Genomic DNA, 25,409 nt, shown 5'->3' on the forward strand with positions numbered 1-25,409 from the left:
TTAGAGCATTTATCCTCACAAACACCTGTGAAAAACCAAGTGTTAATATTCCCATTTTACCTACATGGGGTCTGGGAAAGAGGCACGAAATTATATACCCAAAGCCTGTGGGGAAGTTCGCAAGAGCAGGGACTCCAGCCTTGGTGGTCTTCTGGGCCATGCCAGGTTTTGGTAGAAGGATCACCTTTCCTTTTAGACCATGTCAAAAATTAGTATTTTCTGTGTAAGAGAGTTAATTTCTTAGTTTTTCTTGTTCTTTGAGTCGTCATTTCATTTCTTTTATGGGAGATTTTTTTTGTCTTGGTAAGGCTGTGCTTTTCAACTTATCTGTCTGTTTGCATTTTTCCTCCCTCTTGGAGGCCTCCTTGTCACCTACTTTGTATGCCATTTTGTAGTTTCTTCTCTTGCCTGCTGGTACTGATACATATTTTTAGAATGGTCTCATCATGAAAAGGAACTGGAGTGCTCTTCCAGCTTTCTCTGCACCTGCCGGGCCTCGAAGTTACACACTAGCTGATTAGCGTTCATCATGCAGGTATAGAACTTAGTCAGTTTAGTTGCTAATGCTTATTTTCTCTTTATGGAATATTGCTAAAGAGTTCTACAGCTTGTTTCACCTGAGGTAATTATTATGCATCACCAAATATATGCACTCATTTGTCTCTTGATCCGTTAATTTGTAATGGGGATTAATTAAGCTCTGTGCATGCTATGCTCATATTTACTGTTGTCTTTATGCTTTTACTAGGGTGTTTTAGATCATCTAAGTCCTCTTAGGAATTTTCTGAGAGCATATTATTGTTTATCAAGTTAAACAAGTCATTGCTTGCATTTGGGATTCTTCAGAAGAAGGTTGTGATATTCATTTGCTTTTACTCTTCATAACTTGATTTCGGTGGCCATTGGAAATGTTGACAATGAGAAAGACCTCTGTGATACTTTCCAGAGGTATTCAGTTTTCTGAAATGGCCAGGTCTTCTCTGGCATGTTGCAAAACAGTTGATAATAAGCTTAGATTTCTGTAGATCTCCCAGGATTGTTGTTGAATTCTGCAAACTTTCTTGGCAGAGGAGTATGGAAGGAAGAGTGATAAAGAATATAGATTGGGGCCCACTGAACTGATGCCTGAGCATCAGTGTTGAACAGACAGGGAGCAGAGGGAAAGCTGGTCAGAACAAGATATTCCCAAGAACCTTTCTGCATTGGTTGTAATTTTTTTGGAGATAAAATGAGTTGTCTTAATGTGAATTGAGATTGATGCATTAGGGAGAAACATTGGCCAAAAAAACCCCAAAACACCAAAATAAAGAGAAAGGAGCAGTGTTTCTTTAAATGCAGAGTCCCAGTAAAATAATTGTTCCAAAATACACCTTGCTTGTGCTTCCTGTGTCCTGTGGAGACTTAAAAACACTATTTTGCCTGCAAGTATTGAGATGGGCTGTATGAGGATTTTTTCCTCAAAATTGTGAATTATATTCAAGTATCTGTAATATATTCAAATTTCTTCAAACAGTGAACTTAGGAGGAATTCAGAACACATTGTTTTGTAAAGCAAAGTTAGTTGGTATTTCTGTGAAATTCACTGGAATTTCAAAAGTCAAAGAATTTGAATTTTAAGGCAATGATTCTATGATTCTTGTATGGCTTTTTCCTTAAAAGTGAAGAGCTTCTTTTAAACTGTTCTTACAAAAGTTTTTTCATTAGGAGTAATAGGTTTATAAAGGAAAATAATGAGTCACTACAGACCATCTATCTATCTTACTGGTGTCTTAATTGATTGAATATAAGTAAAGAAGGTTTTATTAATAGAATAGTATTAAATAATAAAACTTTTTTTCCATAAGTAGTAAAACTAGCATCTTAATATCTAATTTGACTCCTTTTACACTGTTCTTTCTGAAAGAGAGTGTTATTTATAATTCTCATCTGTGCAGGTATCTTTCTTTTTGTATTTCAAAGATGTTAGAGCCATGAAGGACCACCAAGGTATGATACCTTAAGCCTTCATTTAAATAAGCCATGTTAAGTTAAGTGATGTTAATGAAGCTAATATTTTAGCCTATTTGCGAGCTACTCCATGCTATGGAAGAAAGAAAAAAACCACTATTGTCCCTGCTGCTTTCACTACAAAATATTCTTTCCTGTTGCTGACTTTGGTAATCATTATGACCTGTAGCACTTAAGGAAAATAGCAACTCATCACCTAAGAAAATTATCTGAGCCTTCTCATCAGAGCACCAACCTGTCTGAGGTCAGTGTCCTTTCTCTAACTATAGCCAATAATAGGTATTTGAGAGGGAAGCAGAAAAAAGAATACCATGATTAATATTTTATGATTGTGAAGCCTAGTCAGTTGAATTTAAAGGCTTCAGACGTGGCTTGTTTTATATTTCTCACTCAAGTAGGAAAACTGTTCCATTTGAAGAAAATCAGTTCACTGATTTAAGTAGGTAAAATTAGTTGCACGTTGGGTAAATGAAATGAGTGGCAGTGTGGAGGATTTTTAGCTCCTCTATTCAGAAGCTAATAGGAAGGAAGTTTCTTTGCCTGGATTCTCTTAAAACATTTCACTGTAAATGTACTGGGAAACTTTTCAGGACTGTATCCCTCAGGAGTCTGAAAATTTTAATTTGACCTTTTGAGAGCTGAACTTTGCTAGAAGAGAGACTTTAAACCTTGGGTCATTGGCATGTTTTTTAACGGAATAAATAAAGACAGGACTAATGACAATCCTCTTGTAATTTCTGAAGGTGGATTTTTTTTTATTTTGGATTTGCTAGTAAAGATGATGTTCAGAATAAGGGAAGCCAAGCTAATGCCATCAGTGTATAAAATTTGGTATTTTTTCTTGCTTCCTTTCATGTTCTGAACTAGGACTGAAAGATTTTTAAAGTAACAGCAGGGTCTTGATACTCTGCAGAAGTTAGGTAGAAATTTGTCACAACCTTTAACACTGAATCCCTTAGCACACTATACATAGTAATACTGGTTTTGAAAACCTTGCATTTCTTAGTAAAAATGACTGTGTTAAGGAACAGTAAACACGAATCTGCTTGGAAGTGGATGTTTAGCTTAATAACAGTGGATTAGTTGGAACTCAAAGGGTAATTTATGCATAGATAATTCATTATGTGTTTTCATTATGTTCTGTTTTGCTGTCTTCCCACTTCTTTCTAGCAGAGGGCAGGGTCAGTTCCTTGGTTTAAGCACTGTAGATACATAATTAAAGTGTAACTGCAGCATTTTTTCCTTCTGTGTATTTTACTTTTTTTTTTAACCTTCTGTGTCTTTCATTAGTCTAACAACACAGAAGTGGAACAACTTGATTTAAAGAAAAAAAAAAGACACAAAACCCTGGTGCCTGCAGGTTGTCTGGCTTCTCTCTAAACAAACCTTTAGACAGTTAATCTCCTGAGAACTAACTAATTTTAGTGGGGGAAAAAAGCTGGATTACAGTAGCATCTTTACTGGATTAACACATTTTAGTTAGGAGAAGGTGATTGGTTACCTCTTCAAACCTGAAATTGGAAGATTCTGACATTATTTCATAGTAAATATTTAAACTTTGTGAATAGCTTGTTTAGTTTTGTGTAGAATGGAGCAGCTGAAATGTGCCTGTCTCTTCTAAAAGAGAGTGAACAGTTTCTTTAACTGTGCCTGGAAAGCTGCTCCTTGACTCTGCATGTTCAGTTGCTTTCTCCTCTCCTAGTAGGATGCTCTCCATCCCTATTTAGATATTGCTCAGATTTTCATCATTTGAGTGTATTCACACTATTTAACATCTTGAGCTCCAGTTTCTTCTTCAGGGCTGTCCTGGTTTCAGCTGGGGTAGAGTTAATTTTCTCCCTAGTAGCTGGTATAGTGCTTGTTGTGTTTTGGATTTGGTATGAGAATACTGTTGATAACATGCTGATGATTTAGTTCTTCCTAAGCAGTGCTTACACTGGTCAAAGACTTTTCAGCTTCCCGTGCTCTGCCAGGTGCACAAGAACTGGGAGGGGGCACAGCCGGGACAGCTGACCCCAACTGGCCAGAGGGCTATTCCATACCATATGGCCTCATGCTCAGCACAGAAACTGGGGGAGCTGGCCGGGGGCAGCGATCGCTGCTCGGGGACTGGCTGGGCATCGGTCAGCGGGTGGTGAGCAACTGCATCGCGCATCACTTGTTTTGTACATCCTTTTTTCCTATTATTATTGTTGTTGTTATTATTATTATTATTTCCTCTTCCTCTGCTGTTCTATTAAACTGTCTTTATCTCAACCCATGGGTTTTATTTTTTTTTTTCCCTGATTCTCTCCCCCATCTGGGGGTGGGAGGGGAAGGTAGCAGGCGGCTGTGTGGTGCTTAGTTGCCAACTGGAGTTAAACCACGACAGTCCTTTTTGGCGCCCAGCGTGGGGCACAAAGGGTTGAGAAAACGACAGATCCGATCAGAGTGTGTTAAAACAAATTTGTTATAAGCATTCATTGTACTAGTTTAGTAGTTGCTGGTCACAATGTTGACTTAGTTGCTTTCAAGAGTTGTTGTATTTGTTCTCAGAGTTGTGTTATGTAACACTGTACTTGCCGTATATACTGTTTATCAGTAATTATGTGCTATTTATCACCTCTGGGAGGTGGATTAAGGTTATCGCTTTGCTCTATTGTGTAACACTGGCTTATAGTATGATAAAATTGTTGGTCGTGAGATCAGTCTTGTATTTGTACTCAGCATTGCCATCACCTCTGTACTTCAGGAGCCATCTGTCGGAAATTATTAATAATTATGCTTTTTACTTTTTCTCCTGTTGTGGTTTAGCCCCAGCCAGCAACTAAGCCCCACACAGCCGCTCGCTCACTCCCCCCCGGTGGGATGGGGGAGAGAATCAGAAGAGTGAAAGTGAGGAAACTCATGGGTTGAGATAAAGACAGTTTAATAGGGAAAGCAAAAGCTGTGCACGCAAGCAAAGCAAACCAAGGCATTAATTCACTCCTTCCCATGGGCAGGCAGGTGTTCAGCCATCTCCAGGAAAGCAGGGCTCCATCATGCCTAACGGTGACTTGGGAAGACAAACGCCATCACTCCAAATGTTCCCCCCTTCCTTCTTCTTCCCCAGCTTTATATACTGAGCATGACATCATATGGTATGGAATAGCCCTTTGGTCAGTTGGGGTCAGCTGTCCTGGCTGTGTCCCCTCCCAGCTTCTTGTGCACCCGGCAGAGCATGGGAAGCTGAAAAGTCCTTGACTAGTGCAGCAACAGCTAAAACATCTCTGTATTATCAACACTGTTTTCAGCACAAATCCAAAACATAGCCCCATACCAGCCACTATAAAGAAAATTAACTCTATCTCAGCTGAAACCAGCACACTCCTCGGAGAGCCAGCCTATGGGGGAGACACCTTCCTCCATGTTCCCCTTCCTCTCCAGGCTAATTACAGTAGCTCTTGAGAATTTAAAATATCCTTGTGATGTTCAAACCAGCATGGTCCTATGGCTATGTCTCCTCAATGTGTGTCAGGTCTTGCTTAGGGTTAAACAACTATTTAAGAATACTGTGGTTACTCCAACCCTGGTGACAGGCACTGTGGTTGCTCCAACCCCGGCGAGAGGCATCGCAGCTGAACCAGGGAACCAACCCGTGCCAGTGTCAGTAGCCCCCATACACAAGAAGAAATCTTGGAAGCGAAAGTCAGTTTGTTTAGTAAGGGATGAAGAAGCTTCTCCTAAGAGGGAGCAGGAGGAAGCAGCATACTGTCCTGCCAGCGAGGAGGCAGACTAAAGCAGGGCCATCACGAGAACAGGAGGAGGAAGAGGAAGAATTTCCTGCTTCCCCCTGAGAAAGAGCTTGGCAGGAGGGTTCCTCCTCTTCCTCGGAGGGAGAGGAAGAACTTGTAAACAAGACGGTAACCACCCGATCTCTATCTCTGAGTGAGCTGCGAGATGTGTGAAAGGATTTCAGCTGTCGTCGAGGCGAGCACATTGTCACCTGGCTGCTCCGATGCTGGGATAATGGGGCCAGTAGCCTGGAATTAGAGGATAGGGTTGCCAAGCAGCTGGGATCCCTTTCTAGGGAAGGGGGCATTGACAAAGCGATTGGAAAAGGGGCACAAGGCCTCAGCCTCTGGAGGTGACACCTGTCAGGCATGAAGGAAAGGCATCCCTTCAAGGAAGATGTTATATGTCACCCAGGCAAGTGGACCACCATGGAGAGAGGTATCTGGTACCTGAGGGAATTAACCATGCTGGAGGTAATTTATGGTGAGCTGGGCAACAAGCAGTTAACCAAAGATCTAGACGAAGTCAAGTGCATGCGACCCACGTGGCAGAAGCTTGTACCATCGTTGTATGCCATGGAGCACACCATCGTTGTATGCCAACTCATTGGCAGTAATGAACTGGAAAGACTGAGAGGGACAAACAGTGGATGAATTGGCTGGCCAACTCCAGCAATACAAAGAAAATCTCTCTTCCTCCCTCGTCTCAGCTGTGGAGAAACTGTCCCGGGAGGTCCAGCAACTCAAAGAGGATAGGTCCTACTCTCCACCTGTACTGACCAGTATCTCAGCTATTAGGCATCAGCGTTCCTCTGCTCAAGAGAGAGGATATAGAGGGTACACACCACAGGGCACCCTATGGTTTTACCTGCGTGACCACGGAGAGGACATGAGAAAGTGGGATGGAAAACCTACCTTGGCCCTAGGGGCATGGGTACATGAGTTGCAAGGAAAAACAATCACACAAGGGGGTTCTTCCAGGAAAATTGCTGCTCCGATTTCCAGTGGGCAATTCCCCAGACAGAGTAGAAGGGCTGATCTTACTCCCAATTTTAACGAAGGAACTCCTGACTCGTATTTACAAGAAGTGGGTAATGAATACTATGACCAGAACTAGAGGGGCCTTGCCTCCAGCCAGGTGGAGGAAAGGGACAACCAGGTTTATTAGACTGTGTGGATTTGCTGGCCTGGCACATCAGACCCACTGGGGTATAAGGCTCTAGTAGACACTGTTGCACAGCATACCTTAATGCCATCAAGCTATATAGGGGCAGAACCCATCTGTATTTCAGGAATGACAGGGGGATCCCAACAGCTGACTGTATTGGAGGCCAAAGCCAGCCTAACTGGGAATGAATGGCAAAAGCACTCCATTGTGACTGGCCCAGAGGCTTCATGCATCCTTGGCACAGACTACCTCAGGGGAGGGTATTTCAAGGACCCAAAAGGGTACCGGTGGGCTTTTGGTATAGCTGCCTTGGAGACAGAGGAAATTAAACAGCTGTCTACCTTACCTGGTCTCTCAGAGGACGGTGCCAATTGCTACCACAACAGTGCACTGGCATTAATATTGCACCAGCTGAGACTCCCTGATTCCCATCCATAAACTGATTCGTCGACTGGAGAGCCAAGGAGAGATCTGCAAGACTCGCTCACCCTTTAACAGTCCTATATGGCCAGTGTGAAAGTCTAATGGAGAGTGGAGACTAACAGTAGACTATTGTGGCCTGAATGAAGTCACGCCGCTGCTGAGTGCTGCCATGCCGGACATACTAGAACTTCAATACGAACTGGAGTCAAAGGCAGCCAAGTGGTATGCCACAGTTGATATCACTAATGCGTTTTTCTCAGTCCCTTTGGCAGCAGAGTGCAGGCCACAGTTTGCTTGCACTTGGAGGGGCATCCGGTACACCTGGAATCGATTGCCCCAGGGGTGGAAACACAGCCCTACCATTTGCCATGGACTGATCCAGATGGCACTGGAACAGGATGAAGCAACAGAACATCTGCAGTACATTGATGACATCATTGTATGGGGCAACACAGCAGAAGTTGTTTTTGAGAAAGGGAAGAAAATAGTCCAAATCCTCCTGAAAGCCGGTTTTGCCATGAAACAAAGTAAGGTCAAGGGACCTGCACAGGACATCCAGTTTTTATGAATAACATGGCAAGATGGACGTCATTCCATCGGATGACGTTCGCAATGGATGTGACCAACAGAATAACAGCCATGTCTCCACCAACTAGCAAAAAGGAAACACAAGCTTTCTTAGGCGTTGTGGGTTTTTGGAGAATGCGTATTCCAAATTACAGTCTAATTGTAAGCACTCTCTATCAAGTGACCCAGAAGAACAACAGTTTCAAATGGGGCCCTGAGCAATGACAAGCCTTCGAACAAATGAAATAGGAGATAGTTCATGCAGTAGCCCTTGGGCCAGTCCGGGCAAGACCAGATGCAAAGAATGTGCTCTACACTGCAGCCCCAGGGGGAATGGCCTTACCTGGAGCCTCTGGCAGAAAGCACTAGGGGAGACTCAAGGTCGACCCCTAGGGTTTTGGAGTCGGGGATACAGAGGATCCGAGGCTTGCTATACTCCAACTGAAAAAGAGATATTGGTAGCATACGAAGGCATTCGAGCTGCTTCGGAAGTGGTTGGTACTGAAGCACAGCTCCTCCTGGCACCCCAGCTGCCAGTGCTGGGCTGGATGTTCAAAGGGAGGGTCCCCTCTACATATCATGCAACTGATGCTACGTGGAGTGAGTGGGTTGCACTGATCACACAATGAGCTCGAATAGGAAACCCCAATCACCCAGGAATCTTCAAAGAAATTATGGACTGGCCAGAAGGCAAAGATTTCGGAATATCACCAGAGGAGGAGGTGACGTGCTGAGGAGGCCCCAGTATAATAAACTACCAGAAAATGAGAAGCAATAGGCCCTCTTCACTGATGGGTCCTGTTGTCTTGTGGGAAAGCATGGAAGGTGGAAGGCTGCTGTATGAAGTCCTATACGACAAGTTGTAGAAACTGCTGAAGGAGACGGTGAATTGAGTCAGTTTGTAGAGGTGAAAGCCATCCAGCTGGCTTTAGACATTGCTGAATGAGAAAAGTGGCCAGTGCTCTATCTCTGTACTGATTCATGGATGGCGGGAAATGCCTTGTGGGGGTGGTTGCAGCAACAGAAGCAGAGCAACTGGCAGCGCAGAGGTAAACCCATCTGGGCTGCTGCATTGTGGCAAGATATTGCTGCCTAGGTAGAGAACCTGGTTGTAAAAGTATGTCACGTTGATGCTTACGTACCCAAGAGTTGGGCCACTGAAGAACATCAAAACAACCAGCAGGTGGATCAGGCTGCTAAGATTGAAGTGGCTCAGGTGGATCTGGACTGGCAACATAAGGGTGAATTATTTATAGCTCAGTGGGCCCATGACACTTCAGGCCATCAAGGAAGAGATGCAACATATAGATGGGCTCGTGATTGAGGGGTGGACTTGACCATGGGCACTACTGCACAGGTTATCCATGAATGTGAGACATGTGCTGCAACCAAGCAAGCCAAGCGGTTAAAGCCTTTTAGTTGCCGACTGGGGATAAACCACAACAAGGGCTTTCAAGACGTTTTCATCAGAGCTTTGAGCATCTAGTTTAAAAGAGGGAAGGAAAAATGTGGAAAATGGGAAGGAGGTGGGTGGGAAATGTGCTATCTGACAGCTTTAGTTGAGCTGGCTACTCTGGGAGTCTCTCTGACTTTATTACCATCAGCAACTGTACTGTTTTAATATGCGAAAAGTATATAGACAGAGTCATCACCCTCTTTATTTGGATAAATCTGTGCAAGCTTTCTCTTTAAAATTCCCTTTAGTAACTTGACATCACCTGTAGGCCTGTGCTCTCTACCAAATGTCAGTACCCCTTGTTCATGGATGCTCCTCTCCCCTGGAACGGCAGCATTGGCTGGTGGGGCTGGAGGCGCAAGGGAAGAACAAGCAACGAAGTGCAGCTCAATAACTTTATCTGTGAGCTCTCTGCATATGAGTGACATTTCCTTTGCCTTTTACTTGGCTGTGGTCAATAAAAATGCCACAAAGCATGTTCAGAATATCAGCTGTGCTTTTCTGTTTGCAAGGGAAACATCGACATCCTGCACTAAGAGATTTTTTTTCAGAAATCTGATTTTTTACAGCATCTTACTAATCTGTACCTTTTCTTAAAAACATATGAGGAATTCAAAGATCTATTCAAAGCTTTTTGCTTTGTCATGTTGTGCCTGGGTTAAAGACTTACATGCAAGTGTTGAACAAGACTAAAATGGCAAAAGAATATGCCATTGGAATGATAAATACTTGATCTGTGTTTACTCAGGCAGTAGATTCTTGTGACGTACACACGATGACAAGTTTTGCCCAGTAACCCATGCAGAAAGCAGCTTTTTCCATGGTACTGACTTCAGTATGTTGCAAAACAATCTGCTTTAGGCTGCATCTACTGCATTCTCCAAGATAAATCCTACCAAGATTCTCCTAGCGTTTGTAATTTGGGAAGACCAAAGCGCCTTAGCAAAACCAGGTCCTGCTGCAAAACTCCAAAAAGTTTATTTCTGGAGAGAGGTCCCTTTTAAACATCTGTGTGCTTAGTGGTTGAGATTGGTTCTTCAGTATTATTGGATAGTTTGAAGAGAAGCTTTCAGCTAACAGATCTTTTCCCATGGCATAACTGAGAAACTGCTAATTCTTGATACAGTTTTCAGGAGAGGGAGCTGTAGTATTCGACAGCAAGGAGGGCACTGCCAATCTGTAGATCAGACTGATTCACCACTGAATATGCACTGCTGAATGTGCTGCACTCCATTTAAATTTTGCTTTCCATGTTACAAATGGACTGCGGTGCATGCTCACTACACACATGCATACATCTTCTCTATCTCTCTCTTTGCTAAACTGTACTCATCAACATTTTTAATAATATGCATGGCAAGCCTTCCTGACAAATGTGATAGACTGTAAAGAATCTGGCAGAAATCAATAAACATCAAGCAATGAAGAATTTAAATAGTAAATGATGACAGCTGCTTCAGGTTAAAAATCAATAGTACAATGTTGAATGTGGTCTTGGATGCCACAATCAGGTCATGCTAGGCAGGTGTTGTCTCTTCACTGAGACCTCTGAGGCACCTTTAGTGCAGCAAGGGAGATGCCAGCATGCATTCGAAGAAGCTCGAGTGCCGCGTTTCTAGTTGGGGTGAACCCTGCAGTTCCGATAAATTTCAGTGAGATAAATGTTTTTTAAAAGTTCACTTATTTTGATTGCTGTAAGAACATACCTGTACATATTCCATAGAAATTGGGTTGCAAACTCAGCAAGGACAGTATTTTCTGAGGTAGGAGCTGTGTCTGCTCCTTGAAGAACACACAGGAGATACGAGGAGTGTAGCGCACACTGTGCATCACTCACCGATGCTCCCAGCCTCTCATCCCCAGCTAGCGCTTGGACTCCAGGTCTTTTATACTGACTTGGTAGGTGAGACTTCTTTTTTCTTTTACTGCAAAATGCATTTAAGATGTATAGGGGAGGTTTAAAATAGTAGGCCACTAGAGGTTACTAACTTTTGGAATTTAATTTTTTCCTATTTTGGGGGTCGGTTGGTTTGTTTTTTAAATGTGTTGAATATTGCAGAAAATCCATAAATTACCCTCTCTGTTGTCGATATCACAGCTATCAACCAGCAGTGGAAAGCCATTCTGCATTCTCCCACCCTCTTCTTTCAGTTTTTTAACTTGACTCTGTCGAACTGAAGAGTCCCAGCACCTTGGTGGCCCTTGTGCCTGTGGAGTTTAGTAATTAGTATTCTTAAAGCTCATCCTGTTTAGGATCTCATTCCGCCGTGCCCTATGCCTGAATACTCTCTCCAGTATAGTGTAACCTGTAAGTCAGTGTGGAACAGTATGCTGCTGGAATTCAGCTGTTCTTGTGGGCAGATTAAACCTTCTGGAAGATGGACAATATGAGTGAATGATGTCAAATTTTTCTGAGTCTCTATAATCTTTGAGGTTCCTAAACCAAAAAAAGCCATATCCCAGATATCATCCTTTTTAATTGTTTAACTATTTCATAGGTGTAATATAAAAATAATATGCCCTCAAAGATCTATTAAAGTTGTTGTGAAGGGCAGTTTTCTTCTCAGATGTAACTAAGAATCACATTTGTTTGAGAATGAAAGTAATTCTGACTCATAGATTATTGATTAAAAATACAATTCTAAACTGCCTTTTTTATATATATGTGTATAGTGTGTGCTCTTATTCTGGATATTTAGTGCTTTAGTATGTCCCTAACTTTTAGGGTGTACCACAATGTTTTTAAAAGTAATACACAGTGTACATGTGGGCTATTTGTTTTCACAAAGAAACCTATTTTTCTTAGTGTGTAGATTTCATGTTAGATTTAAAAATAAACTTGTATGTTTTCTTTGGCTTTGAGCCTGCTTATAACTGTAAATGCACTGATTTAATATGACAGCTAACCTGTCTATCGTGATAGCCCTCAAAAAAATTCCTGCTCTATTTTACAGTTGCTTAGGAAGACAGCTCTTCCCTGGAGTCCTTGGGCAACACAGGGTTATCTGGGGACAACTGTAACTTATTTAAATTTTCCTTGTACAAATGAAAGCCCGATCACTACTTTTGATTATTTTCTGGATCTATAGGATTTGTCTACTTAATTTGCTTGTATGTGTTGATTCTGTAGAAGTTCAAAAGACAATAAAAGTAGCCCTTTAATTTTTTTTTCCCTCTGTTAAGAGAATTGGAGGAAGTAGAAGATGGAACTGAAAGAAGAGTTAATTTCCTATGCATGCATTTTTGAGTTTTTGGTAACCACCCTGATTAGCTTTTCTGACCAGTTTCACTAGAAAAAAAAGTTTTCTAAAAAAACTTACAGGAAGATTTTGTCAGGATTTCCCTGTTTGATTCATGAAGAGAGGGGAATACAGGAAAAAAAAATCAGCAAATAGAAATTCCTGTTGATCATGCCTGTGTTACAAATATAGTAACATGAAAATCTGTTACATTGGGATCAGTGGTGGTTTATTATTCAGGGTCTGTCCGTTTCATTTTTATGGAATATAAAAATTCCAGTGTCAGCTTTTTTGGAAGAATAATTGACCAAAAAACCCTCCCCAAAACTCCCAACAAACAACCCCAACCCCCTCCCCCCCTCCAAAACCAAAAGAAAATGATACAACTTATTTTCTGATCTTCCTGCATGTTTAGCTGACGAAGCTAAGAATTATTGTATCTAGGGCAAATTGCTTCTGATGGATCATTATGCAACTGGATAAAGGTTCATAATAACAACAACAATCCTGCATTATTAGGAAGCAATGCCAGAATTTGTCTAAATCATTTGCAGTAATTGTCCTTGAGAGAGAGCTTAGCTGTGCCATGTGTTTTTATGTTGTATCTAATCTGCTGTAACTGTGTGTTGCCACTTCAAGGGTGGTCACAGATTCCTCCCTTATGCCTGTGCATTTCTTCTTGCATCAACTCCAATGATCATAAGACCACAGGTCAGTGAGATCAGTCAGCTGATCCCAGAGGAAATTGTTGTACTAGGAAAAAAAATCGTTTGGGGGCTTGGTCGTCTTTCTCACCTTGCAAACGTGCACTCTCTAGATCTGTTGCATGGTTTTTGGAGAAAGGTCAGAAGTTGTCTTCTCAACAGCAGCCTGCACTTGCATCAGTTAGACTGAGTCTTTAACTCATGGCAGTATATCAAGTGGCCATTTGGTTCAGTTTTACGTGTCCTCTAAACACTATAGGACTGGCGTGCAAGCGTAGAGCTTCCTATAGCTTGAATGCATTAGGGTGTTCTAATGTAAATGGAAATACCCAGTAGAAGTCCACTGGCCACTAATCCTGAGTGATGGTGTTCAGTACAATTTGAGGGGAGGGGGTGTTACAGAAGATATAGGCTAGCGTAGAAAGTAGGAAAGTAATCTGCTAGAATACAGACCCTACTCATTTCTCCTTTTTTTTTTTTTCCTTGTTTTTCCTTCGATGTTCTAGCCAAGTCAAGTACCTTCCTTTTCAAATTATGATCACCCAGAATAGATTTAAGGGCACTGTAAGGCTGACAGTGTAAAATCCTCAATAGGAAATGAAACAGCACATAGCCATGAAACAGCAAAAATCTGTCAGAGATAATATAGAGGTTTTTGATAATGGTGTTTGAGGAAGGAAACTTCTGATAAAATGAGCTGAGTCGCACTTTTGATTACAATTTGTTTTTTTTCTTTGTTTGTCAGTGAGGTTGTATGCAACTGAGGGCAGAAATAAAAATATTTAAATATGATTTGACTAATTTGCTTATTGGCTTGATGTCCTTAATGTGTGATCTTCATGTTTATAATGTGTCCACATGGGAAAATTGACTGAAGCAGCTCACATGAAGCTTAGATTAAGAACATATAGAATAATTTTTTTTTTTTAATGATGAAGTCTCTCCTGACTTAAAAGCTTTAATATTCTGGTTAACTTACTTGAGGGTTGACTTAGGAAAATGTCTAGTACTTGGTGTCTTTTGCTTTCAAAGTACACAAATTCTAATCTAAAAAAAAAAAAAAAAAAATTGATAGCCATTTTACATTTCATCATATTTTTATATATTAGTGTGCTCTGAGTCTAATATTTTTTCTATCCTTTCTGCTATCTGATTGATTAGGAATTTGGTTTTAACATAGAGAATTCTGTGAAGAAGCATGAGATGTGTTTCCCTGTGCTCTTTTTTAGTGAAATGACAAAAATAGTGGAGATTTCTGGGGAAGGTGGACCCTTGGGAATACATGTAGTGCCCTTTTTTTCATCTTTGAGTGGAAGGTAAGCTATTTTCTGCATTGCTCAAGAAGTATATTAATGAAAGAATGTCAGTTGTGGTTCTCTTAACATACTTACTATTTAACCATAAGGAAAAGAAATGCTTAAAAGAAAATTGGTACTAGAGTCTGACACCATCTTCCATTACTAAAATATTTACTAGTCTAAGTTACGTATAAGACCATACCAACCCCTTTATTCATATAAGTCCTTTTAATTGCCTCTGTTTTTTTTTTTCTCTGAATGGTCAACTAGACTTTCTGTAGAATAATGTAATACTAAAGGTATAGGGGCTGGGAGGTTGGTTCTTTTTTGTGGTGTTGGGTTGGTTTTGTGGGTGTGGGGTTTGTTTTTGGTCGTGTGTGGGTGTTTTTGTTTGGGTTTGTTGTTCCCCCCCCCCACCCCCCCCCAATTGGATTTCTCTACATAGGCCCTTCCTTAGTGACATATCAGACAAGAAAAGTAAAAAAATGTGCTTGCCTGGTCTGCCTCATATTTTTCAAGCCACCTTTCAGATTTGGTTGTATAGCATTTATAAAATGTGCACTATACCATGAACCTTTCTTTGTCACAATACAATTACTTTAATTATAAATGATTTAACATAGTCTCTTGAGATCACAAAAGCCCATTATAGCAGCATGCTCATATTGATGTACTGTAGTTAAAACTGTGTCAGCATTTTCATTATAACTGTTTTCCAAGCTACGTAACTCAGATGTATTAAAAAAAAATATAAAAAATAAAAAAATTCTAGGCTGAAATTTGACGTACAGAGGCTTAGCCAGATAGTTCATTTGACACTGGCAGCCCTGAATAAGAGATGGGAAATTGCCAGTGCCATAAATGACACTGGCAATTTACTTTATAGTAAAATGGCTGCCTGTAACACAAAGACAATTATTGCAAAAGTAAAAATTGTATAATTCTTAAATGTTTCTTTATTTGTCAACTTTCATGTACGACACAGAATGTGAAGGATTAAATTGCTTTTTAAAAGTCTGTGTGTGTTAATGTTTTCTCAGCAAGATCTGAGTTTGTAAGTAGACCCAAGTTCATTCAGAATGTCTTATTTGCCAAAAGGGAAAATAGATGTCCACCTGCTGCCTGGAAAAATGTCGTCACTGTCTCAAGAAGAAAGTTGGTCTTCGATGGGAACTGTAGGAGGCCTGAGTTGTGTCCTTGGCTTTGCAGGCTGCCTGTTTGTCTTGAGAAAGGCACTTGTATTTGTTACTCCATCAGGAAATGCAGAAAATAGCTCTTTGTTATAGGCATGCCATAAAGGCTGTAGTGTGTACACTGTATTTCAAGATCATTAGGTAAAAAATGTGTTGAAATTGCAAGCTATTAAAATCAGTAACTGCTGTGACTGTAATACAGTTCTGTATTGAAGCTGCTGTGTTGGGTGAAGCTTTTAAAGACCTCCATGAAGAAAAAGTGGAGTTCCTTGGTCTACATTGCGTGCATGTTAATATGTCCTTATTTACAAATGCTTTTGGGGATCCCTCTGAGAAAAGAGTTTTTTGACAGACAGACTACTTGTTTAGACAGCTGTCTTGAAATTTTAATGACCCTTGGCAGAACCATACTAATATCTTTGTAAAAGCACTAGAGTGACTTAAATCGCTTGTCCCTTTTATTTAATCAAGCCTGAGACTAGTATATAAATTTTAACTCATCATAACATGAGAAAGTACAGAAGAGCATCTTTTATTTCTGTTAATGACAAGATACAATTTATGTGGGCACACTGGCCATGACTAACTTGGTCTGGTATTTCAATTGTAAAGTTGTCTTCTAATAAGGTAATGCTGGCTTTAGGCTAGCACTCCTGCAGAACAGAATTTTTCTAGAGGTAATTAAAACATTGTGTTGATTTACAAAATCTTTGTTTCTACAGGAACTAAAAAACTAATGACAATAACTTTTCCCCTTTTTTCTGCACTTAGATATCATTAAAAAAGGAAATTAAAATTTAATAGTGCATTAAAATAATGCTAAAATTGAGGCTGTGGAAAAAAGTAATGGAGCAATGAATTGAAGCTGCCACAGCGTATGTAACTCAAGCCACTCATTCAGGTAGTACAGCCCAGACAACACGTTTCAGACAAGTGGGCAATCCTATTGCATTACATGGATGCAGCACCTAAACACAACAGGATTAGTGAAGATCATAGCAACTGACTTAATTTGTAATTTCTTTTATTTCTCTGCTTTTATTGGTTTGCATCTTAACGTAATTATATTTCATTAGTTCTTAGTGTTTAGTTTTTTGATTGCCACTAGTTGGATATTTGTCATCAATAGCGCTGCGGCCTCTCACCACCACTGCCCCTTTGAATCCTTTAGTGAAGCGTAACACAGGTTGCAAGAGAATCTTTATGCGATAGATTGAATCGTTTTTTTCTGTGAGATGTTTTGAAGAAGTAATATTCAGAAGGAATCAAGTTTTCACTTAAAGTACATTGATATGACATAAATAAATTTTTAAATCTTATTATACAGTAAATCTAAAATCAGATGCATGGTGAACATAGTGTCATTTGAAATAGTTAATGGTGTGCTGTGAATCTGTTGAATGGACTTAAATATGAGGGGCAATCATGAATCTGAGAAAAAAAATGAGAGTCCTGTGTTGTGATTGGAGTGCTGGCATGTCGGAAATTGCACGTTAGTATTTTATGGAGTATAGCCAATAGAAAATGGTCTCTAAAGGTCATCTGTCTTTGATGCTGATGTGGCATGGAAATTTAGTGGATACAACTTGATTATAAAAGGTCTTCACAAACATGCCGTTGTCAGGTTTTTTGGACATTATACTGGTATCATTGGATATATCTGTGTTGAGTTGTAGTCTGCAATACAGAGGTGCTCCAGGTAGGTCAGAAGTAGCCTAGCGCTCCCAGCAGAGTTAGCCACATTGGAATTTTGCAGCACCCATGCTTGTTCACTTAACGCATTATCAGAAGTTTCTGTGCTGCACCTCAGTTTTCAATTTGCACATAACCTGGCAGCAAACAACTTAGGTTTTGATGTTCTGCTTCTCTCCTGCCACATAAATAGTATTGCTGTCACATATCAAAACAAGGGGCTTTGGCAACTGAAAAGTTTCAGAGACTTTTCAAGCATAGAAATAATGGTTATTTTTTATCTTATTCTAATGCCCGCTTAGTTTATTATAGTCAAGTTAGAAAATTACTTTTAATTTGTTTGTGCTTTTCTTTGGAGCAATGTAATCTTACTTAGTGGCAGACAAATATTGCATAAGCTACATTCAAATTTTTAACTGGATGGGGAGATCTGGGTGTTTTCCCGTGTTTCTCCAAGTATGACCTACAGGACTTAATGCTTCCTGAAGTTCTAGCAAGTAGTATAGCATCAATGTCCAGCAGTTTTTCTTGGTGTATCTTGCAGTCCCCTCCCTGTTAGTTAAAGAGTGAGCTGGAAACCCTTCCTCTAGGTTAAGCACTTCATAATGGTCTACTGTATCTCATCTCATACACAGTAGAGATTAATATCTATTTTTAGTTGCTATAAATTCATACCAACAGAATGAAGGATAGTTTTCACTTTTTTTTTGCCTTTTAGGATGCTGGGACTCTTCATCCGTGGTATTGAAGAAAATAGCAGATCTAGGCGTGATGGGCTTTTCCATGAAAATGAATGCATTGTGAAGATTAACCATGTGGACCTTACAGATAAAACCTTTGCCCAGTAAGTGCTGGTTTACTGATACTTTTAACTATCTAGGATTTTATACAGTGCTGTGTTTATTAAGTGATTCATGCAAAGGGTTTAATATTTATTTCAGGTAGAATGCCTGTAAAATTGATACCTCGCAGAAACTTTGTAATTTTCTTTCTGAAACCTCCAAATAAGGTGAAATTTGAGGAGAGGAATCTTCTTGTAGTCTTAGTGAACCTATTGTGCTTACCTAATTTAAATAGCTTTAAGTTTTTTAATAGTTATCTTCACTTTCTAATTCTTCTGTTATTTTTTGCATATTTTCTTTGTAATTTGTTCCTCGTAAGACCTTCAGAATGAGTCAACATCGCAGCATGTTTTTTGATGTTCTTTTGCAAATGAAATAAGATTTTTTTTTTTTTGGTGCTGCAGCTTTTTGAGCATTTAATATTTTAAAAATACCAGTACTGTCAAACTATGATTAGTTGAGCTAAATGGTAAGTCTCACCTCTTACGACTTTTATTACAAATCTGTTGACATTTATTATCTATCTCAAATTACTTTAAGTAACAGGTTGCTTTGATCGGCTGTGAATTAATGTGACATTGTTGCACAAAAGAATAGCCTCTCAAATTTCACAGATATTTGCTGTAGTAATTAAATAGTAATTTGTTTTTACTTTTAATCCATATGTTTAGACAGCTGAGTGATTGTTTATAATATAACAAAAACCTATTGAGATCTCAAGGGAGTTGAGGCTTATCTTTCTAAACAGTAACCCAAATGTTCAACGTTTCTAGACTAAAATCAAATAAGTAATTTCACCGTTTGGGATAAATATTTGCAAAATCGGTTATCATAAAACCAGCATAATTCTGTAGTAGGTAGTACGTTGTTTCTGAGGCTGTGCTTTTTGCCTTCTGATAGGTTTTCAAGTTAACTGTTTTCTGAATATTTGGTGGTAAATATATTCTGATGTGATAGAGTACATGCCATTCTCTTCCACCCATGGAAAGTTCCTACATAAGATATCAACTTTATCAGAACATAAGTGTTGTTATCATATTAAAATGTTCATTGCCTCAACCTGTGCAGTTTTGCAGTGAAGATGTATCCTTCTCAAATGAGATTTTGCCTGAATCAAAACCTCTGTTTTCAAAATTGCATGTGATCTTTTCTTTACAATTTGTTGTCTCCTTTGTGTTCTCTTCAGAATGTAACTAGATCTCCAGAGACTTTAAGCCTATGAGATGTATGTGGAGTGGAGGACTCCGCATGTTTTTCTGTAAGGTTACTAGATTTTGGGACAGTTAGAAATATTGCAGTAAACTTTCCAGTTCTCCATTGGGCTTCCTTTCAAAATGAGAAATGCAAGACACTTCGCTTTCTCCAAGTTTGTGTAAAGTTTGGGAGTTGGAAGGGATATTTACAAAGATAGTTGTTAGTTTAGAGAGGCCAGTCGTCTTAGACAATCTCTCTGTCATTGGGAGAGTGAAAGAGAGAAGTGACTAAAAGGTGATTCAGAGCAGAGCCTAATGTAGTTGGTCTAATTCACCTTATGTTACAGTAACAAGTAGTGTGGCTGCAGTGGCATTGGATCTGAGGAGAAAAACTGGGCAGTGAGGACTCAACATCCCTTTAGGGACCGGGGGGAGTATTTTGGACACGCTCTAGCCCTGTCCCATGTCCTGTTATGTTATTCTCCTGTATTGCCTTCCAGAATAGCCTTCTGCATCATCTCTCTTCCCTGGCTGTTGAGAATGGTAAAGAAAGCAACTTTCCGGGCTGAAACTAGTCTCAGTGAATATGGCTTTTAGTTTTCATCTGGCATGACATAACTGTACTAACCTGACAGAATTCAAAGTTACAGAAATGGAGTAATTGTAATGGATGTGACGAAGTATTGTCCCAATAACTATTGACCCAGAAATAGTCATCAGATTGTCCTTTGAAAGGAAAATCTGTTTCCTAGTTTCAAATTGACATTTCTTCATAACCCTTGTAAAAGCTGTTTTAACACTTAGCAGACTGTTACATGCTGTCTCTTCCTGTTTTCAGCAGAGACTTACTAGTATTGCTCCTGATGATTGCTGCTTCTGCAGCTGTAATAGCAGCAGCCTACTTTCTGTATTCCCATGTTTATAATAGTTTTATATATTGAGACTGTTGGTCTGCTTTTTCATTTGCTGTTAATCTATTCAATTACATTCTGTTGTGTTGCAGAGTTTCTAGCACCTCTTTTAATTGACTCCCTTATTTCTTTAAAGTATGTGTTTGGGGTCTCAAGAAATGCAAATTTCTCCATCCATTATTTTTTCTCTTTGAAGTGCAGCCAGTTATTTTGCCCCTGAAGACTGTATTTAGGCTTTCCCACAGGATGTCTTGCGTTATTTCCACTATTTTTTGTTTGAAGGACATCTTATATTTTCTCTTTCATATATTTAAAATATTCATCTCCTGAAACTGAGTTATTAAATTACCTTGTAACATATGGCCAAGTGGCTACTTGCAAGGGTGAAGATGGGGCGTGAAAGAAACCTGCTTAAGACTTTACATCCTTATGCTGGGAGCATGCCATGGTTTCTACAACCGGGGTAAGGTCTGTTCTTGAAAACCTTCACAGGCTATAGGTGAGCAGGTAGCACATAACCCTTGCAGACACTCTGGGACAGTGCCGTTACAGTCTTGAAACCTAACCCTTGAGGGTGGTGCTAGAAAAATACCTTTTCACAACACTGTCCCTTTCTTTTCCAAGTTTGAGGTTTCTCTTCTGACAGTGTCTCTTGCAAATTAATGCGGTTATTCTGAGTCTTGGTGCACGTACGCTCAGTGTAGCCAAGATGGTTCTTTCCCACAGCAGTATCCATTGGGACTGCCCCCTGACTTCAGTGTCTTCATGCTGCAAAAAACCCCCTCGAAACAGCCCCTCCCTTCCACTACCTACCAGCTGCAAGGTGGAGGTACTGTGCAGCTCTGTTGATCTGGGAAAGCAGTAGGTGTGTGTTCAAGATGTTAACGTTTGTGGTGGCTTCCTTTCTGTATCAGTGTAAAAAACTGTTTATTTTGGAAGTACTTTCAACATTGATTCCTGTTGCATAATTGAGTGTAAATCCAAAGCCAAGACTTCAGTGAAATACTGACTTTGCCTGACTGACAATCATGCTAGAGAAAGGTAGGAGATATGTAAATTGTTCTCAAAAGGACCCCATGATTTATTTAATAATTAATGTGGCCATTACTTCCCCTCTTCTGCTAAGCAGAAGTTCTTGTTTTTTCATTCTCAAAATGTGCTTCAGCTACTACTTCTGTTTATACTTGAGTTGTCTTCTGCCGTATGGAAGAAAATCAGTCAACTTCATCAGAAGGTAGGAGGGGAAAGCATAGAAAGAGAGGAGTCTCCTTTGTTCCTTTAGAATCCAAGGTTTGTAAAATGTCTTGATTGACCAAATCTACGGGTTATTCAAAATCCAGGAAAGGCTGTATGAACAGTTGCTTTGGCCAACTTGTCTTAATTGCCTTGCAATGCATGGGAACCCAAACACTGTGTTGTTACCATGTTAATCAGTTCAAGGGGAATAGTTTCACTAAATGCTCTAACAGAGTTTCTGGTGTTGCAATTGAGCACATATATAAAGAAATTGATGAAGTAAAGTCCACATATCCACCTTAGCAAGAGGTTACTGCTTGAAAGATGTGAGTAATATCTACCTATTCATTTATCCATTTATGTATGAACATACAAATAGTTGCAACTTTTTTGGTAACCAATTTTTTTTCTGATGTCTATATATCCCATGCCATCATCCTTTTCTGTTGCAGCATTTGCAGTCACAATATTTCTTCTGAAGATGTCCATATATCCCATACCCTCATCCTTTTTTACTGGTGTGGAATCAGTCAGCAGTTGCATTAGGGATGATGAAGGAATCTGAGGGGCAGTTAGGCTGTACTCGGAAAAAATGGGGTCTCGAGCTTGCTCATAGAAGTTGTATCCACCAGAGCAATTGGTCGTAAGTACTCAGGATGCCTCTATGCCAACAAGAAAATATGTAACAGGCAAACACTTGAAAAAAGTAGCAAGCTGTAACTTCAGGAGCCTTTTGATGAGCTTTTGCCATCAGAACTTCCCTTCCTGATGTGCTGCATGAAGAACTCTGTTCATTAGTTTATTCTGGCTGATATGTTTTCATAGCAGCCTAGGAATCCTGACAGATGTGCTGTTCCTGCTTGAAATATAAGGAAATGCTGTAGTTTAGAAGTCTTATTTCATATGTACTTTTTAGAAAAGGGACCCTGTAGGTGTGACGGTAAGGTTATTTCTTCACGTTTAAGATAAATTTTTGTCTTACTCTCTGTAAACTACTTCAAACTTTGCCTGAATTTTCCAGTTTGCTATGTGAATTTTCAAACCTTTCTTTTAAAGGGCTCAGGACATCTTCCGTCAGGCAATGAAATTCCCAAGTGTCATCTTGGAAGTCCTTCCTCCATATAATCGAGAACAATATGAGAAGTCTGCTATTGCTCCCCTTTGTTTTCTGGATAACGAAGAAGGAGTTCCAAAAACAAAGATTCCACCTCCTGTTCATCCAAAACCTGCTCTGAAAACGATTAATGTGTCTGGAGCAAGCAGCTTGGAGGCAGGTGTACAGGCAACACTACAACAAGCTAGGAGCCCCAACCTCTCACGTCTGGGTAGAAAGTTGTCTTCTCCCTCACTGTCTCCCCTTATGGGCTTTGGCAATAAAAAAAATGCAAAGAAAATAAAGATAGACCTGAAAAAAGGTAAGTCTTTGGAGATGATATGATTAATTCTGTATTGTGTTCTCTATATTGATACCTTAACTTTTAACTAAACTAATGACATTAAAAGTACAAGCATATTATTTACAGTTTAAAAATTCCAAAACTTCCAAAAGGTAAAAGAATATTCCAAAAGGTAAAGCAATGTTAACAGTAATGTTCTCAACAGTCAGCTTTCTCATAAATTTTGGCTGCGTGTTATCAAGACTTACAGATTTTTAAAACATCTCAGTTACTGATTATGTGAAAGGTATTTCATTAGCAACATGCGATATTAAGAGATCATTCAGCCTTTTTGCAAGTACAGAGTAAAAATTTTAACTGTCTGCTGGTAACCTTTGTTATTTTTATTAATATCTGCTAATTGACCAACACTGTTATAACATTCTTTTAAAGATATGTTTAAAAATATACTCTGCTCTGTTTGATGTTATCCAGGAAGTTGACCAGAGATTTACCTGTCTTTCCCTTTTTTATTTTCTACAAACCTTTTCTTTCCATCTGTATTTATTCAGCTGTCAGCAGGCTGAATTTTGTGTGTATATCTTTAATTGCTGCTCCATGCGTATGTCTGTCTGTGCATGGAGTAACAGGTTTATGCACATGTAGTAAAATGTGCTTAAGCAGATCCCAATTAGCATTTATATTTTCTGTTTAATTTCTGTCTCTGATTTGGCTGAGAGTTAAATTTGATGCTAGAAGTAGCCCTTTTAAAAACTGTCTGTAACATTATTCTTTTAACACATAATGAGTGTAATCAAGCTGTCATTTCTTAATTTTTGTTATTTCTTAACTTAAATAATTCATTTTTACTTTTGAACTCTTCAGCTTTGCGTTAACAAAACCTGCTTCAGAATTTTCCCCATTTTAGATCTAAGGCTTTTGATTTTGAAACAGTAATTTATACTTTTAGAAATGATAGGAAAGTGATACTGACATGATATCTCTGAAAACTATCACATGGGTAGCAATCCTGCTCAATATGAAAAGATGTTTATGGACCCTGCTATTCCTGGGTGATTTTGGTGGCTTATAAGCAATACCTGCTATTACTGATTTTACTCCCTAATTATTTGTTAAAACATTTATCTATTAGCACTTGAGGTTGTTTATTTCCAAGCAGCAAACGACTTCACGAATGAAAGCTTTGAAATATCACTTGTCCTTTCTTAACAGCATGTAGTCAGCAGTTTTTGCACTCAAATCGTGTGACATTTTCTACTTTTCACCAAGTTTCAGTGAAACCTGCTAAATTATATTTATGCTCATAAATAAACAATTCTGATTGCTCTGATTTGTTTCAAAGGCTATTGACATTAATGTGAAGGCTGATACTAAAACCACCTAGAGGAAAGGTAAATGCTTTAAAATGAGAGTTCTCGCTTGTTTTGTATTATTGTGGGCTATCCAAAAGTATTTCCGTCTGTAGCTGTTACAGGAGGATTTGAGCATGTGTTCTGACACTGATAGAATTCTTCTCTAGACCATGCAGAAAATAGGCTCATGTTTACAGCTTTTTGTTTGCTTTCGTTTTTTAAGAGCTAACCTGAATGAGTGTCTGTGATGTTACTGACGTTGTTTACTTACTTTTAATGATCATCATGGGCTTGTTGAAATTTATGTTGAAAGTTCTTTATCTGACTTTCTAGGTCCAGAAGGACTTGGTTTCACTGTGGTTACCAGAGACTCTTCAGTACATGGTCCAGGTCCGATTTTTGTGAAGAATATTTTACCAAAAGGTGCAGCAGTAAAAGATGGTCGTTTGCAGTCAGGAGACAGAATCCTGGAGGTTAGGATATAAACATCCATTGTATTTGCATTGCTGAGTATTGATTGCTGGTTTTGGCATAAATATTTTATTTCCTTATATGTACTACTGATGTATGGAATTAAAAGTCTTGACCTTGGTTAAAAAAAAAAAGGTCTCATGGCTTTTGTACTGTTTGTCAACAAATATTTTATACCGCGATTTGGAAAAAGGTGCTTTTCATGAGGGTCCATGGAATGTTTGAACAAGGGGGATCTGATAACATGTTGGTTCTTAAAGTAGATAAATGTATCGGTTCAGAAACAAAACATGTCTTGCCTCATCAGTGATGTCCAAAAATCTCTGATTAATACCAAGGTAGTTAAGTGCTCATTTTAAGGCAATTTTGCTCAAATCGGTCTGTTTAAAATTTTCAGATATCTTGTGACTTACAGTCTCATTATCTAATGGGTTATTTCTACTTACTAACCTCAAAAAGCTCTTAAGGTAAACAGTTTTAATAATACTTAGGTCTTGTTTTTGTACTT

The 25,409-nt window shown here is 39.3% G+C and overlaps 1 protein-coding gene across 3 annotated transcripts in view; it reads left to right on the plus strand.

Annotated features, from left to right (window-relative positions):
* The window catches only part of PARD3B (par-3 family cell polarity regulator beta), a 439,522-nt gene that overhangs the window by 193,494 nt on the left and 220,619 nt on the right, over positions 1–25,409 (plus strand). For all 3 annotated transcript variants that reach the window (XR_012044291.1, XM_072874183.1, XM_072874182.1), the window contains exons 6-9: positions 14,546–14,632; positions 18,218–18,343; positions 22,738–23,096; positions 24,764–24,903. Coding sequence is in view for 2 of the 3 variants with exons in the window: in XM_072874183.1 (XP_072730284.1) it covers positions 14,546–14,632; positions 18,218–18,343; positions 22,738–23,096; positions 24,764–24,903 (712 nt within the window). In the remaining variant the exon portion in view is untranslated. The remainder of the gene's footprint in view (positions 1–14,545; positions 14,633–18,217; positions 18,344–22,737; positions 23,097–24,763; positions 24,904–25,409) is intronic.

Source organism: Ciconia boyciana, chromosome 10 (assembly GCF_034638445.1).
Source record: "Ciconia boyciana chromosome 10, ASM3463844v1, whole genome shotgun sequence".
Taxonomy (NCBI): domain Eukaryota; kingdom Metazoa; phylum Chordata; class Aves; order Ciconiiformes; family Ciconiidae; genus Ciconia; species Ciconia boyciana.